At 41.2% G+C, this 17,500-nt stretch overlaps 2 protein-coding genes, 1 long non-coding RNA gene and 1 pseudogene across 8 annotated transcripts in view; 1 reads left to right on the top strand and 3 right to left on the bottom strand.

Moving 5' to 3' along the window:
* The first annotated feature begins 5,647 nt into the window (after window positions 1-5,647).
* Window positions 5,648-6,341, top strand: LOC138054042 (uncharacterized). The gene is made up of 2 exons (XR_011133252.1): window positions 5,648-5,892; window positions 5,969-6,341. It is a non-coding gene; the product is annotated as an uncharacterized lncRNA (long non-coding RNA).
* A 241-nt stretch (window positions 6,342-6,582) lies between these two features.
* LOC138016059 (uncharacterized) lies at window positions 6,583-7,140 on the bottom strand. The gene has a single exon (XM_068863238.1). It carries the CDS (start codon window positions 7,138-7,140, stop codon window positions 6,583-6,585), a length of 558 nt encoding a protein of 185 aa, XP_068719339.1.
* Window positions 7,141-7,486: 346 nt separating this feature from the next.
* LOC138016067 (uncharacterized) lies at window positions 7,487-8,400 on the bottom strand (annotated as a pseudogene).
* Window positions 8,401-11,245: 2,845 nt separating this feature from the next.
* The window catches only part of LOC138047212 (nuclear envelope integral membrane protein 1-like), a 14,275-nt gene continuing 8,020 nt past the window's right edge, over window positions 11,246-17,500 (bottom strand). For 4 of the 6 annotated variants that reach the window (XM_068893975.1, XM_068893960.1, XM_068894000.1 and 1 more), the window contains 3 exons: window positions 16,188-16,410; window positions 13,369-13,548; window positions 11,246-12,431 (listed from right to left, as the gene is read on the bottom strand). In XM_068893975.1, the coding sequence (XP_068750076.1) occupies window positions 12,308-12,431; window positions 13,369-13,548; window positions 16,188-16,410 (527 nt within the window). In that variant the 3' untranslated portion in view covers window positions 11,246-12,307. The remainder of the gene's footprint in view (window positions 12,432-13,368; window positions 13,549-16,187; window positions 16,411-17,500) is intronic. The other 2 variants (XM_068893991.1, XM_068893982.1) reach the window with 2 other exon arrangements.

Raw genomic sequence — 17,500 nt, forward strand, 5'->3', positions numbered from 1 at the left:
GTATTTACGTATTTAGATAATAACCAATACACTACGCACATCTTATCATATAAACTGATGTTGCAAAGTCTAACATTGGACCACATACCATGCACTCAAACTCTTGCGCAGTAAAGTTACAGAATGAGATCACTTTTTGCTGCACTCACATTCCTTTACAAGCTCTGAAACCTTGGCTAAAAGGTCTCTTTTTAGATCTCTAGATTTGTAAGGTATTTCGAAATACTCGCACATGTCTTTCAATATACTAACATTGAAAGATGGAAGCTTGTTGCAATGATGATAATCACAAACATTGTAAACCTCAAATATAATTGGATGTTTTAAGCCCAGATTTTCTATGACCTCTTCAACAGCATGACACTGCTCTCCAACTTCGTCACCTTCGTCATCCTCTTCGCTCGTGTCAGCCCCGTGCCAACCCTACTTTCTTCTCGGAGATGCCAAGCGAGAAAAGAATCCTTGGACTTGCAATTTTGTAAGCCAATCTTCTCTTCCAAAAAGCCTTTGGTTATCATGGGTTCTTGCATTGCGCATGTCCTTTGCTACCTGTTCTGCGGAAACTTTCTGTCCAGTCTTCTCTCCTATGTCACTCTTCTTTGTCAGATAATCCTTTACCTTTTCAGAAAACTGAGAAGAACCACTTCTGGCCTTCGCCAGAGCCCAACCCATGTTTGCTTCGGGAACAGATTCTTCGCTGTGAGTACATGGTTGGTAATGCTGTGATTGACGTTCTTCAGTTTGCACTGTTGCAAACATAGCAACCCAGTCTCGCTTTAGCTTGTCATACATATTATGTTCCAAAACTGCCGGTTTGTTCGGTACCACATGCTCTCCTACATCTAAATGAAGTTTTAAGTCAGCAGATCTCGCAAACGTTTTTATGCAGCCAGGCTTGGGACAAACAAAACAGAAGCGCTATCAACTGAAGTTTTCTTCTCTGGTTTAAGGACTCGCGACACGCTTAGGGACTGTGCAATAATTATCAAGAAGGGGGGTCCTAAAATGAGCTTCACCAAAGGAAAAATTAGATAGGTCCCCCCTCCAGCAGCGTCAAGATTAGCTCTGACCCTCCCTCACGTTCTCTCAAAATTATGATGTGCCCCCACCCCCACCCCCCCCCCCCCCTCTAACCCGTACCTTTATTCACCGTACTGCAACGCATTCCACTGCGTCGTCAGGGATGAAGAGCACCTCGAAACTTTGTTCTTCATAATCGTCAATTTAGGCCCCCCCCCCCCCCCACTCCTGATAATTATTGCACAGTCCCTTATGGGAAATAATGGCTCCTTGGTAATGAGCGACGGCGATTTCTGCGGTTGCACAATTAAAGACTTATAGGCAACAAACTTCCCGGAACCAATCCCATGGCATCGCCAGACACGAATGCCTTCAAACTCAAAAGAGACGTTGCGAAATTTGCTAAAGCCTTCTAATTTCCTAACCTCAGCGTTCTTGTTTGATTCATCTACAGAGCATACCGCTGCAGTTGTCCCTTTTACCTGCCGTTCTTTCAGCGGGATGTCTATATCATTGGCCGTAAGGATAACATGACCTTCGTTGCAAAAAGTTCTTATGGCAGCTTTCTACACCTTAATCACAGATGGCCGCCAACCTGGGACGAGCGCGCGGCCAAACATGGAATCGAGGCGTTTTGGGATAAAACTTCAAGATCATCGAAGGAAACCACAGGCGGCCCAGAGTCGGAAAGTAAACAATTATAAGGATTTGTATGGGAATCTCGATAACAGACTGAAAAAGATATTTACCCGCAAAAGTTCTCAATAAAAAAGCCGTACTTTATTGTCATGGTGAATTTCTTGCTTTTTGTGTGATTTTTTGCCTGATTGAATGCGATTTAAGCGACTTCTCAAATTCCCGAGTCGTCACTCTTCCCTAAATAAAGGAAAGGCTGGCAACTCATTTCTAACTTACCGCAGATCTCGCCGAAAAAATTCACACTTCTCCGGCATCAGTCACGCTCAAACTCCGGCGATGGCTACACAGATAAATTTACTTCCCCTTGACCAAGTTTCAAGGTCCAGCGAGTATCCATTGCTGAGAAACAGCGAAAAATATTCAAATTTTCAAACTCCTTCGAGGCTCGCTAACAATCAATTTTGACACGGCTGGTCAACGCTTCACTGAGCCTCCATACGGTGAGCGCAAACCTACGCAAGTGTACCCATAGTTAGGCAGAGCAAAACAAATCCCAGACTCGTCCCCAAATACCCGCCTGGGGTCATGTTCGAGTTTCTAAATCGGCGAACGATATTAAAAGTTCCACACTGAAACCTTAAACACAGCTCCCATCGCTTTGGTTGCCCCACCGCATGTTATAAATCCGGATTTTCATGGAACTCCGTAAAAGCCGATATTCCCGGTTCCTCTTTAAATGGAAGAAATCCATCGGAGCTGAAAAACGACGAGTTACGTTTTTGGCTTAAATGCCGTGATGATCCCGTCCAAGGTTTACGCAAAAAAGCCCAACTCGTTAAGCGGTAAGCTTGTATTGTTCGATCGATGCATCCATTTGACACAATAACCTTTGAAATTAATATACTCTTTTGTGTTTCTAAGCAGTAAGATAGTATTCTTAGATCAATGTTTACATTTGACACAATCAACCTGTAATACTCCTTTGCTTTTCTGAAAAAAGTTGAAGAATACATCAGTCAAGGAGTCCTTGACTGATGTATTCTTCAGCATCGATCGAACAATACAAGCTTACCGCTTAACGAGTTGGGCTTTTTTGCGCAAACCTTGGGCGGGATCATCACGGCATTTAAGCCAAAAACGTAACTCGTCGTTTTTCAGCTCCGATGGATTTCTTCCATTTAAAGAGGAACCGGGAATATCGCTTTCCGAAAGGACTACAGACATAGTTTCACTTGTTTCCTTCGATGATCTTGAAGTTTTATCCCAAAACGCCTCGATTCCATGTTTAGCCGCGCGCTTGTCCCAGGTTGGCGGCCATTTGTGAATAAGGTGTATTGGACACAAAATACGGTCACAAATGTCCTTGCCCTGTTGCAGTTCAGAATGGTCAAAGCGTCTGACCGAAATTCCAGTGCGTTCCCCGATACTTCGTAGAGCTGCGATGAGAGAGTTGTTATGGTAACAACCCGCTTCATCTGAACGCAAATACACTTGCGAAATTGAAGGATGAGTAGACTTGTACTTGACAAGCAGATCTTCTAGAATGGAAGCGACTGCATACCAGTCTTGTGTACAGGAATCAAACAGATGAGCATACGGTTGCACCTCTACTTCTTTGCTGTTTTCTTCTTTAAAGATGACACTGCTTACGTGCCAACTTAGTCCACGTTTCTCAAACCACTCCGGCTGTTTCTCTGTAAACTTCAATTGCTGAAATTTCATTGCCCAATCCATTACAACGATTGCTTCGGAGGTGGTCAAATTCTGTAAGCGGTCCTGTTTTGCCTTTTCTTGATTGCATGACCTCAGAATGTGCGCTTTCCAGTCAAGGATGCTTTGTTTTGCTTTCACAAAATCGTACAAGATATCTTCTTGGTGATCTTTGCTGTAAAATGCAATGCACTCGTTTCTTATCTGGTCTTCCATTTCCCGCAATACGGTCTTCAAGAATTCGCAACTGTTACACACAGTATCGTGGACGTGATGGCATTCAACTTTAAAAGCGTCGTCGCTGTTATCACTGAGAGCAAAATTACGGCAGTGGTCTGGGCAGGTACTTGGCTGGCCGTCTCTGCAGTTAATAGGATACTCTGTTTTTAAGTACCGCTTGCATGCCTTGAGGGTTGTCTTGCTTTGCGCACACCATTTTGAGTCAGCACCCAATGACTTCAGTTCATCTACTAATTTCTCTAGAGTCTCAAATCCAGCAGCTCCATCAGTAGCAATAGTGTCCAACCCTTGAAGTGACCTTCTCTGGGACGCCTCCCTCACCTCAAGAATCTTATAAAGAGTTCGGGTGCAGAGGGGTGAGAATCTCTCCTCATCACAGTACTGTAAATATTGGTTAATCATGGTAGTTCGAGTTACGGTGCGCACGACATTAGGCATGGCCAGTTTCTCTCCCGTTTCTAGTTTAATTAATCTTGTACCATAAGCCACATCTTGATAGAAGTAAGGCCTGTTAACAAAATCGATAAAGTGATCGACTTTAGCCATTGGAAGGCGAATTCGATGCTGGACGGTTTTTTCCTGCGGGATTCCAGGTCCTTTTTCCTTCGCATGCTTCCTGGCTTGTTTAATTTCCCAGCGCGTGAGAGGCTCATACGGTTCATGGTATGTCATTAGTTTTTCAGTAGAAAATCTGTAGGCATACAGACTTAAAATTTGTAATTTGACACTTTTAGTGGGCGCATCTCTATATGCCGTCATCAGTCCTGATAGTTCTTTACTGAGATCGTCTTCTGATTCCCTTGAACTCTGCTTGGATAGCACTTGAAATAAATCATCTTTTGCGTTCGGTGCCATTCCCTCACAAACCAGAAGACAACCTTGAAGAGCTTTTTCCTGGCATTTTTGGCGATCGAGTTCGGTTGTATTTTCCCATGATGTTTTAAGGCGAGATTCCAAAGGGAAGAAGTTATCTGCAGAAGAACTTGATTTTATTGCTAGCTTAGGCATTGGTGTATTGTACACATGAAGGACTTCAGCATCTTGAGGAGTTACGGCAAAGGGCTCAATGCACTTAAAGTCCAGGCTGGATCTTGAGGGCACGTAATGAATGTCTTAGGCGTTGCTGCAAAACCTGGACTCGGGCCAGCAGAGTATATAGCCTTCAGTGGCTCTCTGTGACAGAAAAAAAAATTATTATCAACTCTTATTATTTTTGTTGTTTAGCTCGTTTATAAAGTAAACTGAACATTACTAAAACCGATTAATAACTCCTAGAAAACATAAAGAGAACACAGAATTAATGTTCTAGTCATAAAACACTTAAAAGTTTTCAGCTCGTACTTCCTAGGAAGTTATAGTTCTCCCATTTAAGCATACCATAACGTATACCTTTTTTCATCAGTTTGTGTTTTTCTACAATCCTCTTCCGGAACCAACGATGTAGAATTCGTATCTGCTTTATGTTTTTTTCCGACAGGGGGAACATATGGCTAATGAAAAGATAACAAAATCCCCCATAAGAGATGCACTGTAAAATGAAAAGCACTTTATGACAAGGAAATCTTCCAAATGTTATGTATCTTATACTTGAAGTGAGCCTATGGGAACTGATATCCCAAACAGCTGAAACACCTCCTTTGCTATGACTGGCTTGATCACGTCGCGACTTTTGACGCTGGTAGGTGTTCCTTTATGTCCTGGGTACTGACACAACTTTGAAGGCCTCCAGTACTTTCCAAGACCATAGCGATGGCGAGGACAAACACGTAATTTTTTAACTTGTTCATTCCAAGCCAGCCCTTTGCAGGATGACCTCGTACTCTTTGAGGTCTACACGCGACAAAAAACAATTTTTTAGGTGTGCAGTTAAATCATCTCGGCATTCATACAGAAATACGGTCTCTGAGCGACCACGTGAGGATCCGCAGTCCAAGAAACCTTTTTTTGACAACGAACAGACATCCGCCATGATAACCTAGTTATTTCTATTTTTAGGTCCGCTGACCCCTGCAAGCGCTGACCCATAACGTCCGTTGGGATGTATGTAACGAAGTACACGCTGCCCACATTCAAAGCACTTCGAGATTAGCTGAGGCTGAATTTATCATCATTAATAGGAACAACTAAAACTGTTTCACTTCACAATTTCTGGTGAGAGAATGATTGTTTTTGTCTTACTTATATTTCGCGGATTTGTTTGGATTCCGCCGCCGTTTGGACAAATGAACCCGAAATGATCGCTGTCACGCGACATTTCCAAGATTCAGCTCTCCTTAGCAGATGGTAATTTCGAGCCATTTTCTTTTTCTGCTTACCTTTCATCTTTCTTTCTCTTTTAATTCTATATACTTCTATTTAGGATAGATTTGAGCGCCTAGCAAGGTTTAAAGTGGCGTTTACCACGTTATCAACGGCCGTATTGGCAAAAGAGAAGTGTTTCGACGAAGTGGCAACATAACAGTAAATAAGGTAACTTTGAACGCTTTGTACAAGATCAGTATACTTTGGCCGAAAAATGTTTTTCCAGAAACGTGATGTATATGTCTCTAATGTCTGATTCATCACTGTGATTGCTCTCAACAGCGTTGGACTTTTGAGAAACAATTATTTTATATCAGCTCCAACGCTCCATCTAATTTAGTATGTAGTATTTGAAAATTTATTTTTTATTCGCTTCGTTAGTTTTTCGATGTTTATGGAATGAGATTGCATTAAAAGGCCTTTTTCTTCAACACTGTGTAGTTTTGTCGTTATTTTGCGTTGCGATAGTGACTTTTGAACCGTTTATTGCGGGGGCTTATTTTCGGCCTAATTTTGCTGTTGTCTGACCGAAGCAGTTTGGGGCTGGATATTTTTAGTCTAAAGCGAAACTGAAGCAAAAGAAATTCATTTTGAACTAGTATTCGGTAGCCTCTACTTGGGAGATAAAAATCGGCCGATTTTATTTTTTAGCCGGAAATCATCGGTTGTTTCTTAGGCGCAGGGCCTCTTAAGCTCTTCCCTTGCTTGGCTGGATAGGCACATCTTGGCATCAAAGTTCCATTTGCTAGTTTTAAGAGCTGTGGTTTTGTCTTGTTGTAAATAGTGGTAGTGGAGGGGTCCATAGGCAATGCCCGGGAAACTCGACATTGTAAGCCCCAGGACCTTGGATACCTCTCTAATAGCAGGACTTTTGCAGTTAAAAAGGTTAGTAGCTGTCTGTTTTAGCTTAAAAGCCTTCTCAGGGGTAAGGTAAACTAGCATGGAAACTGAATCTAGAATGAATCCCAGAAATACCAGCTTTTGAGTTGGGATGGACAACGACTTTTTAGGGTATACTACAAATCCCAAAGTATCCAATAGTTTGACTGTGTCAACAACATTTTTTGCACAATTATCCCAAACTGGACCCATTAACCAAGAGTCATCTATATAACCTGAGGACAAGTGACCTAGCTGTCGCAGGGTGGCAAATACTGGTTTCATTAGCTTGGTAAATTTTCTGGGACAGAAAGCTAACTCATTAGGAAAACATGTAAACTTAAATAACATGTTGTTCCATTCAAATTTGAGGTCTTTTTGGTGGCTTTGTAAAAGCGAACCGACTAATAGGCGTCCTTTAAATTAATTGACGCCATGTAGCAATTTGGGGTAATGAGCCCAGTTGCTGTCCAGACTGAGTCCACTTTGAAATGTTGGTATTCAACATGCTGGTTAAAGCTTTTCAAATTTAAGATCATTCGGTATGATCTTTCTTTTTTATTGGCCACAAAAAGTGGCGAAATATATTCCCCACTTTCATGTTGGGTGGGTACAATGACACCTTTGTCAAGCAATTTTTGAATTTCAGCGTCTATAACCAGTGGTTCACTGATGTTGAATGTTTTCCTTCTGGGGCCTAGGTTCTTTGTGGGCTGTGTGGAAAACTCAATGTACTGACCCTTAACACAATTAAGGACTTCTGAGTCAGAAGTTATTTCCTTCCATTTGTTAAGGAAACGTGCCAGTTGGCTTTGCACCTTATTAGAAAAAAAATGTTTCAGAGTGGTCTCAAATAACAAAATATATTTACCTCTACGTCAGTTGTCAAGTGTGTCAACGGAAATCATTGCTGCTTCTTTCCCTGGTCCTGCGACCGGAAGAAGGATTTTGGGGGTGGCTTCAAGTTCCAAGGACGGCGTTTTGATAAAAAAGGCTTGCTTCGCCAATCAGATTTTTGGTAGTTTCGTGAAGGGTCAGTCTCTTCACTTTTTTGTGGCGAATCCCAACTGCTGTGGTGCTGACCCTGTTGGATGCTCGTGTATTATTCAGGTGGGTTTGCAGGCCGTTTCCAAACAGCAGAACTGTGACGGGAACATGTGAAGCACACAGGCCTGCATAATCTTTATTTAGATGCGGTTTGATGAACTCCCTGCGACGGTGGGACAGGTCAACATGTGCATGCCCTAGGAGAGCGACCGCATCAGTGTTCAATTTTATAAGTTTCTGAATGTCAGAGTCTGACGTCGGCTGCTTCGAATTCTTCATTTGCAGCCGCATTTCAATGGATTTGCACAGTACAGCACCAGCAGTGCCAACCGTTTTCTGAGTTGAGCTGGACCTAAGGTCCTGTTGTTTTACTGAGTGGCTCAATTTATCCCAGATTTCAGGATTAACCCGCGGTGTTGCGAGAGTCTCGCAGTTCGCCGGGCGTAAATATTTCGCCGACTTATCCTTTAGCTTCGAGTCTGGCAATTCAGTCTTAGACCACAAGTTGTAAATAACATCAGCCAGTTGTTTCTCAGCAGCCGGACCTGTTTCGTCTGCATTGAAAAATTATTCTGCGATTTCCGAGAACAATGGGTGATTGCCACCGTCGGTTTGCTCAAGTCGAGCACATGGTTGATTGTGGGAAGCTTTGTCGGCATTCTGAAGCATCCTGAACATGGGATCCTGGCGGGCAATTGGGGTCTTTTCCTTAGGATCGTGGTCATCGTTTAAGAAGGCCTCCTCTGCCTAAGTGGAAAGTATTTGCTTGTTCATATTCTCCATAATCAATGACCTTTGAATGATGCAACCGACCGCTCTGGAACGCGCGCAACTGATCGCTCCGGACTCGCACATATCTCTCGCGTGACTTACTAGTGAGTATGACTGGTGTCGAAATAGAGTTGGAAAGTATGCTAAAGCCGTGTTCACATTAGGCCTCGACAAGGGCCATAATGGGACCATTATGCCTCTTGGCCTCTTGTCCCATTATGGCAATTAAATATGAAATGGGTTCACATCAAATGATTGCAGTCCCTGATTATAACTAGATTATAATTATTTCAAACAACCTCAAAGGGGTTGTTTGACGTAATTACAATGCGTAATTGAACAGAATGGCGAGCACGTGGTGGTATGAGCAGACGAAACTTCTAATCGCTTTATGGAGCGAAGGTTTGGATTTGTCTTCTTCTATTCTCGGAAGCTATCCTTGGTTCCCTTCTCGCCTCAAGCACATGATGGTGATGATAATCGTGGCAGCCACGCGATACCTCACCATCTTGTCTTACACTGCGAGGTTACCCCGCGTATCGTATTTGAATTTGGCAGATGTGAACAGAACCATAATTGAATAAAATTGAATGGAGTATGATAGACTGATATATACTTCAGTTGATCATAATCAACGTTGAGTGTGAACACGGCTTTAGATTGTCAATGCCCGAAATACTCTGATTACAGAAAAAATCGGAAGTTGCTTGGAAGTGAGGCTTAATAACCCTCGCGGCAGGAAAAATGTCGGACAAAACAAACAAAAACGGGGTTGTGGGCAAATTTAAAGCTACTTCAGCCGTGCAAATTGTTACCAAGGAGAAAAAAAAATGATCACAAATGTTGCACAAAACCAAAGTGAAATTTGACCCGATTCATTGTTTCGTGCGTTTCCATCGAACACACAACAACTGAAGAAGTGGGAAATTCGTATGAAAAGAGGAGATGGCTTCTTTGCCACAGAAGGAAACAGGTTCGGTTTTTCTGAACACTTCTTGCCGACGGATTTTAAACGGACTCTGACTGGTCATAGACGAGACTTAAAGCGTACCATCGTTCATTCCTTGGACAAAAGTGGATGAAGGATCGCTTTGTAGAGCGAAAAGGCTGAAGTTGAGATGTGAGAAATCTGAAGGGATAACAAGAGCCGAGAGTGCTCATGAATATAAAGACCAGGAATAAATTGCAGAAGATTTCCAAAAAGATTCTGTTGTATTCGGTCCATTAACACTTAACAGGTGGATGAAAGAACTAAGGAAGAAAATTGGAAGGCTGCTTCAAGAATTTCTAGAATTTAAAGCAAAGGAGAGGATTTCCAAGTTTGGTCTGGAAAGATTTTCAAGTAGTAATGAAGATATAAAATTTTATACTGGATTTCCAGACTATGTAACTTTATTAGAATTCTGGAAATATGTAGAGCCTAATGCCCCAAAATTAACTTATTTCAGTTTTGTACGTGATAATACTGATTCTATTAATTTTGAAGATAAATTTCCTTTCATGACAGAGAAAGAAAAGAGGTTTCCTGGACGTGTTGGTTGCGCCAGAAGTTTGCAGGCGATTGATGAGTTTTGGCTTTTTTTGACCCGTTCAAGATGGGTTTATTTGAGCGTGATATCGCGTTTAGGTTCAGTATTTCAGAGCAAGTTGTTTCAGATATAACTATAACATGGGTGAATTACCTATATTTGATGCTTGGAAGCTTACTTATATGATCTTCTAAAGAGCAGAGACACAACATCTACCTAATGTTTTTAAGGACGGGTTTGAAAACATATGATGCGTAATGTAATAGTATGCACAGAAATAAAAATGCCAGACTCCTGAAGACCTTTAGAAACAAAGTGAACCTTCTTCATTCTGAATACAAGTCCCACAACACATTCAAAGGTCTTGTAGGAATTTCCCCAAATGTTTGGATTACATTTGTGAGTAGTTTGTAGGGAGGAAGTATATCTGACAAGGAGATTGTAAAAAAGCAGTTCTTTTGTTGATTTGCTGGATCAACATGACCTGATCATGGCTGATTGTGGATTTCATATTCAGGATTTACTGGCAAAAAAGAAGGTAACACTTTTCATTCCTCCTAAATGACAAAGTAAATCTCAACAGGGAAGACTGTTATGAGACTAAGAGGATTGCCAATTTAAGAATCCACGTCGAAAGGGCCATTAGGAGAATCAAAGTTTGGATCGTCTTTGATGTTGTTGTGTCATTAATTAGTGTGGAGTAATAAATCAGCTCTGGACAGTGACCTGCTTGCTTGTTAACTGGTAAAAGCCTGCTTTAACATGTTAAGGAAATGTGTCATCAAAGATGTTCCAACCTTGATTCTCCTAATGGCCCTTTTGAATGTGGCAATACTTGTAGCCTCAAAACAGTCTTCCTTGGAGAACTGTTCAGATTTACTTTGTCGTTTAGGAGGAATGAAAAGTGTTTCCTTCTTCTTCGGTAAAATTGTTAAGCTGTTGATTAGAGTCACAGCAATTCCTTTCCGTTTCAATGAGGTCACAGGGATTAAAAGACAAAACAAAAACTACGATTGCTCGTAGCAGGAACTGAACCCTTGACTTTCCGATTACTAATCTGGATGTCGAGTTATAGGAGACTAATGATAGCTGTCCCATTCAACTAAGAATCGCAAGGAAGAAATTTTAATATTTGTGCTTGAGAATTGCATAAAATTAATCACCTCGCGTAATGTGAGTAAAATTAGGCCATCCTAGAGCAATCAGAGCGCAACGTGAGCAATAATACTCAAACCCCGTTCACACGGGTCTGGAACACGGAGCCGGTGCAAATTCTGTTCCAGTTGAGTGTACATAATTCCGTACGCATTTCTGCGCAGTTGCTTGGCCCCAATAGCAACTTCTGAAACGGTTCCCGAAGTTTTTTCCAAAACGTTTTGGGAGACAAACAAACAAAATCAAACAGAACACCTAATTGTTATTAAAATAGAGCATCAAAGAAGATTATGGTCAAAGCGTGGTATCTAAAAAAGACGGTTACTAGACTGTTCCAAAAACAATATTTTGAAGTGAAATTACAAATAGTTTTATTCAACTCGAATAATAAACCGCTACTATTATACGTACGAAGTAAAAAAACATCGCATGCATTAATGCAAAAACAATTACAATTACTATTAACTTTGTATTGCACTAAACTTTCTAAAAATAATTTCAAATTCTTCCATTGCCGTTCTCAAATTGACCCTGCTCTTCGGTCACTCTGGAAACCAGTTCGTATAATCTTTGATTTCCTCACTGCGGAAGGGGTGGGGAGATAACTGTATGTACATTGAGAGGGATGGGGCATCGAGAGATTGGGTGATCTAGGGGTTCGGCTAAGGCGCGGATAAACCCTTGTCGGCTTGTGTAGAACGAAGATTTCGGTTATTGGGCAAACCAGTGATCGTTTTGACAAGTCTCTGTGTTTAATAAAAAAAGCCACCTTTCCCGTACTATGGTCCTGTTTGGATTGGTACTTGGATACATTCGAAGGGTCTTTGTTGAAGACGCTCTTTGGATACCAAAAGCTTAAAAGCTTACGGATAATTGTGTGGTAACAAACGATTGGAGGGCCGCTTTTTGATGACGTGCGTTTGCAGGCTGACGGCTTAGATGAAAATTCCGAAGGCAGTCCTGTCCCATACAAATGAGGCGTCATTTCATGATAAGAAATGATAAAGATATAATAATCAGCCGTCAATCGAATGATTCTCCTCATCTTCATCCGACGTGAGCCAAGGGGAGGGGTCGTCTTCGTATGAATTCACTTCTTCTTCTAAATAGTGTTGCCCAGTGGATACAAACTTTGCAAATCTAAAACATCAGGAATGGTGTCATGTCAACAGATTACTTATTCGGTCTAAAACAGCCTTTTCGATGAGCTCAAAACCGGCTTTCGAATGAAGACTAATTGCTCAATCAAACACACAAACACACAAAATAAATAAATAAATGAATGAATGAATAAATAAAGCTTGAAAGTTTTTATTTTATTAATGTTAAAATTCTCCACTCCGTAAATACAGAAAACCATAAGAGTTGAAACGTGTAACGGCCCCTTGTGTGCTGGGAAACAAGCTTCTGAATATTCAATTTGCTAAGTACCATACTTGGAACAACAAGAGCGAGGGGTTTCCAAATATGGTACTCAGCACTGAAACATTCAACCAATAAGTTCGCACTGAATATTCGGAAGCTGTGAACGCGCGTTACACGTTTCAACCCTTATGGGTTTCTGGTAAATAATAAAGCCAAATTGCTGACTGTATAAGACTGCCCAGTCCCCTTCTCTGTCAGTCGAGCTTTTTAGTCCACAGCGTTTTATTACCCAATCGAGAGAAAGGTTTCGCCAAGCCTCCCTCGGCGGTTTCTCCCAATTGTATGCACGGCTCGAAGGACAGAGATGAGACTTCTAGCAACAGTCTGGATTATGTTTTCGATTAATTGTTGCCACAACGTTTCATTGGGTAGTAAATAACATGGCGACGATTTCTGTGATGACGAGAGACGTAAGATGACTTTACGTCGACTTTCTTTTTGTGGCGAAACACTGATAATAAAAATTATAACAATTGCGTGAAAATTTAAGTTGCGTTGTACTTGCCTTCCAAGCATCGCAAGTGCATCGTAAAATACCACTATATATAGTTTTTCAAACTTTCAGTAACTGGCGACTCCGTTTGGCCAGGGCTAAGGATTCCAATGAACGTATTTACTTCAGAAAAAAAGTAACATTGTTGTAGTATCTTACCTGGTAGGATTTTTTAGCCGACTAATGGTGCGCCAAGCATTACATTCAGGACTGTTACAATATTCCCTAAGATCTTGCAAAGCCAATCTTGTTTCTTCAGATCCCTGTACAATATATTCCTCTTCAGATAAAAACTTGTGTTTTGGAGGAAAGAAAAAGTAATACACTCGATAGGAAACCCTGTGGTGTGAAATAAATGACATCAATGGGAGCTTGAAACTGCCGTTTCGGTTTTAATAAAATCGCTTTGTTCACACTATACTCGAGAGCTTATTTATTCCAAATTGCAATCATGCGATTACTCATTAATGGTATACATGCAAAAGCTTCACCTTTTCTGCATTACGTGTAATTTCAACTCTCACTTTTCTTCTCTCTGTTTGGGATTAATTGACGTGCTATCAGCCAATCAACACCCTGGAATTTTTGCATGTATATCATTCAACAGGGTATAGATTTGTGGCATTTACACCGCCCTCTCGACCGGTCTGTAAACATGTTAAACTGAACTACGTAGATGTACATTGTACCTTGCGAGCTAGTTCAGCACTTGTTAACCTAAGATGGTGGAAACTGTCGCTATGGTAGAAAGTTGACGGAAGATAATATAAGTTGAAAGATAAAGGGCAATAATATTTTCTTTTCCTTTTTTTTTTTTTGTGTACACAAAGAGTTTCAATTGAAAACCTCTTAAGAAAATCGCCTTTACCTAAGAGCAGCAGTCTCTCACTTCTACATTCTCAATGGCATTATTGCAAACTCCCAAATGGCTTGCTACCGGTTGGCTTGATAACTACACTGGTACAGCACTGAACCGGTATTGCACAGGTCATGGGTTCAAATCCCGTACAAGCCCTGCCGAATTTCCCAGACCAATATTAACATTTATATTCAGTGCTATGGAAACTGGGTCGAGTGTGGGCAGTGTGGTCTCTATCAGCAAAAGGCCCTAATAGAAAAGCTGTCTGTTTACAGACATTCTTTTTTTTTTTTTGTTAAATAAATGGGTCAAACAAAGAAACGAAAGAGTAATGCCCTTTGTTTCCGCACCCAATGTAAAGTAAAGTCTTTGCTTACGAGCGAGAAGGCCCATCAGGCCGGCACTTATATATCTCCGGTTTCATTAGCATGAAGCGACTAGGAGTATTTCTACTCCCCCCTGGATGGGATGCTAGTCCATCGCAGGGTTACCCCCAGCATTTCGCAGGTACCCATTTATACACCTGGGTGGAGAGAGTCACCGTGAGAGTAAAGTGTCTTGCCCAAGAACACAACAAAATGTCCCCAGCCATGACCCGAACCCGGACCACTCGATCCAGAGTCGAGCACTCTAACCATGACCAACTGCACTCAATGAGGTTCTGGTTATCAAATTTATAGAGAGCTTTGGCAACAATGACGACGACGGCTACGGGAACAATTGCTTAAATAGGCCATTTCCGAACTATTAATATTCAACTTGATAGTGAAGGAGAGAGGACAAAAACAATAGAAACAAATTGCAATGAATGTAAAGACATTAGCGACCTTAAGCAAGAACGACGACGACGGCTACGAGAACGCCACATAGGTTCAATTAGCAAAAACAATAGTTCTGTAAGCCCTGCAGGTGCGTTTAACATTTTGATACATTCCTTTGCCGTTATCGTCTTGACAACAAATTGAAATGATCAAATTTGAGGTCATGTGGAGGACGAGAGCACCTGACAGTGAATTTTCAATTTTCTCTCTAAATATCCACACCGTTCTCACCAATTTATTTATTTTTTAATATTTTTTATTTAAAGATTCACCCTAAGGTGGGTGTTAAATACAATAGGACACTAAGTCCCCTACAAGGTATTTATTATTGGAATGTGTAGTCACACCTTCCAAGCCGAGCGACTTGGAGTTATCGCAAGATAATTACAGTAACGGGACATAATATTTCTAAACAACGTTCTCGAAGCGATCGTCGTCGTTCAGGCTTAAGGTCCGTATTAGCATATCATCCAGTTTCCTTTGTCTTTGTCCTCTAAACCTCTCTCCTTCGAGCTCAGTTTTAATATATCGAAAGTGGCCTATAGGACGTTTTCAACCAACCTCTAGAGACACCAATACCAATAGAGAGATGTACGACTTCTGGTGGACGAACAAAAGAAGCTAATGAGAGATCTTTTGTTTTCGTCCACCAACATGGCGGTGATGACGTCACATAAATACCTCGTGCATTCCAGCTATAAGTGAGAGGCTCGTTTCTATTTTTCGTATTTAAACCGCACTTCAACTACACATTTCTTTCATTACTCTTTCATGTGGCTATTTTATAGCCTTCATCGTTCCGTGTCCTTCTTTCTCAGTGAAGCTTCTTAAGGACGGTGCTTACTATTGTTATTGCGCATACGTTCTGCGCATCTCGGGATACTCGGGTTCCCTATTGGTGGAGCTTACTAATCGAAGGGTATTTTTGAGCGGTTTAAAAGTATGCGGAGAAAGCAGAACTTAGCTAAAGCTCTTGGTATCCAAAAAGAAAATTGGGGGTTACCTCGCATTTTTTGGAGATAAATAAACTTCAATTTGGAAAAGAACGCCATACATAGCTTTGTACTTTAAAGCTTTTTACAAATATCGTTGATTAATTATCTTTGAAAAATGCGTGGTTACCCCCAATTTTTGTTTCTGGATTTCAATAAAACTTGTTAACATCTGCTTTTCCCGCAGAGTCAGTAAACCGCGCAAAAATACCTATGAATTAGTAGGCACCGTCCTTAATAACGATAGGAGAAGTCAATGATATCCACGTTGTTCTGCGTTTTTTTTTTTTTTAATTTATGACTTACCACTTATGAGGAAGCAGTCTCACGAAGTGCAATAGAATCCCACTGCTGCGAATTTTATGCGAAAGAAAAACGATGACCACCAGAGCAATAGATACTTCGTCTGATCGAGTGCCCATGTAGAGCAGCAACAGTCCAACAGACTGTAACATCCATCTTATAAGGTCCAGACCACGATCACTTGTCACTGGGCCATAATAATAACAGACGCAGAAGCTAATCGCACCTGAAAATACAAGGCAGAGGCTTCTATTCACTTGAAGTTTGTAAGTGAGGAAGCTTTCCATTTTGAGGATCGCAGGGGATCAGGGGTAGCAAGGTGTCCTTCGTGTCGCTCGCGTAGGATATCTCGCAATTCCTGCGTATCACGATAAGTCCTGCGTGTCGCTCGCGCTGGCTTCCTTGTGATTCTCGAAATGGAGAGCTTGATAATCAGCTGACCTCAACTACTTTTTCCAAGCAGAGGTGGTACAGGTACATTACGAAAACCAACGGTAATGCTGCCCATTCAATACTGATAATACCCAATACTTTGCTAAGGACTGACTTGGCAGACTGATTGAAGACGCACTCACGCAAAATGATAACCATACTGAAAAAATGTATTTGTTTTCTATGGCGAATCGCGGATAGTCAGAAAGCCTTGCTTAATACCTCTCACTAACCGTGTTCAAGAGCCGGGTTACTGCCCGCGCTTTTCCTACTCCAATTTACGGCCCGAGAACGAAGCGCAAGTGCCATACATAGGAAACTGGAAAACTAAAAGAGGGCGCAATAAAACGAGGTTGACAATTTGCATCTTTGGGTGACTAAATCGAGTGGAAAAGCACGCCTATTAAGTCGAGCAGGCCGAAGACTACAACCCATCAGTTAGTTTGACCAATCATTAGAGCGCGCGTTCTACACCATTTTAGTTCCAAACTTTCGAACTAATAGCAGACAAGAAATAAGTTTCAAATAGAAACACACAATTTTAAATTTACAAAAGATGTTTCGGATGATCGACATCCATCGTCAGTAGTGAACACAAGTGAACCGCTAGTCGGTGTTATATAAAGATAGCTAATAAAATGCATGAGTACTGATTAAATAACAACGTGAATGTGAGGTAATAGAAAATACAATGATGAGAAGACAATGGGTATTGGACGAGGAAAAATTACAATGAAAGTGTTAAATTGACATAAAAGGCAAAACAAACCGACATCTTGCTACACGTGTTCGAGAACATTTAACATCTGATAAGAACTCGCATATCTTTCAGCACATTAATGGGTCAGAAGCATGCAGATCTTTATGCTCAGAGGATTGTTTTT

This window comes from Montipora capricornis, chromosome 1, assembly GCF_036669925.1.
Source record: "Montipora capricornis isolate CH-2021 chromosome 1, ASM3666992v2, whole genome shotgun sequence".
Lineage (NCBI taxonomy): Eukaryota > Metazoa > Cnidaria > Anthozoa > Scleractinia > Acroporidae > Montipora > Montipora capricornis.

Coding starts and splice junctions, on each gene's coding strand:
- LOC138016059 (XM_068863238.1), bottom strand. CDS start 7,140: ATGTTATTTAAGTTTACATGTTTTCCTAATGAGTTAGCTTTCTGTCCC.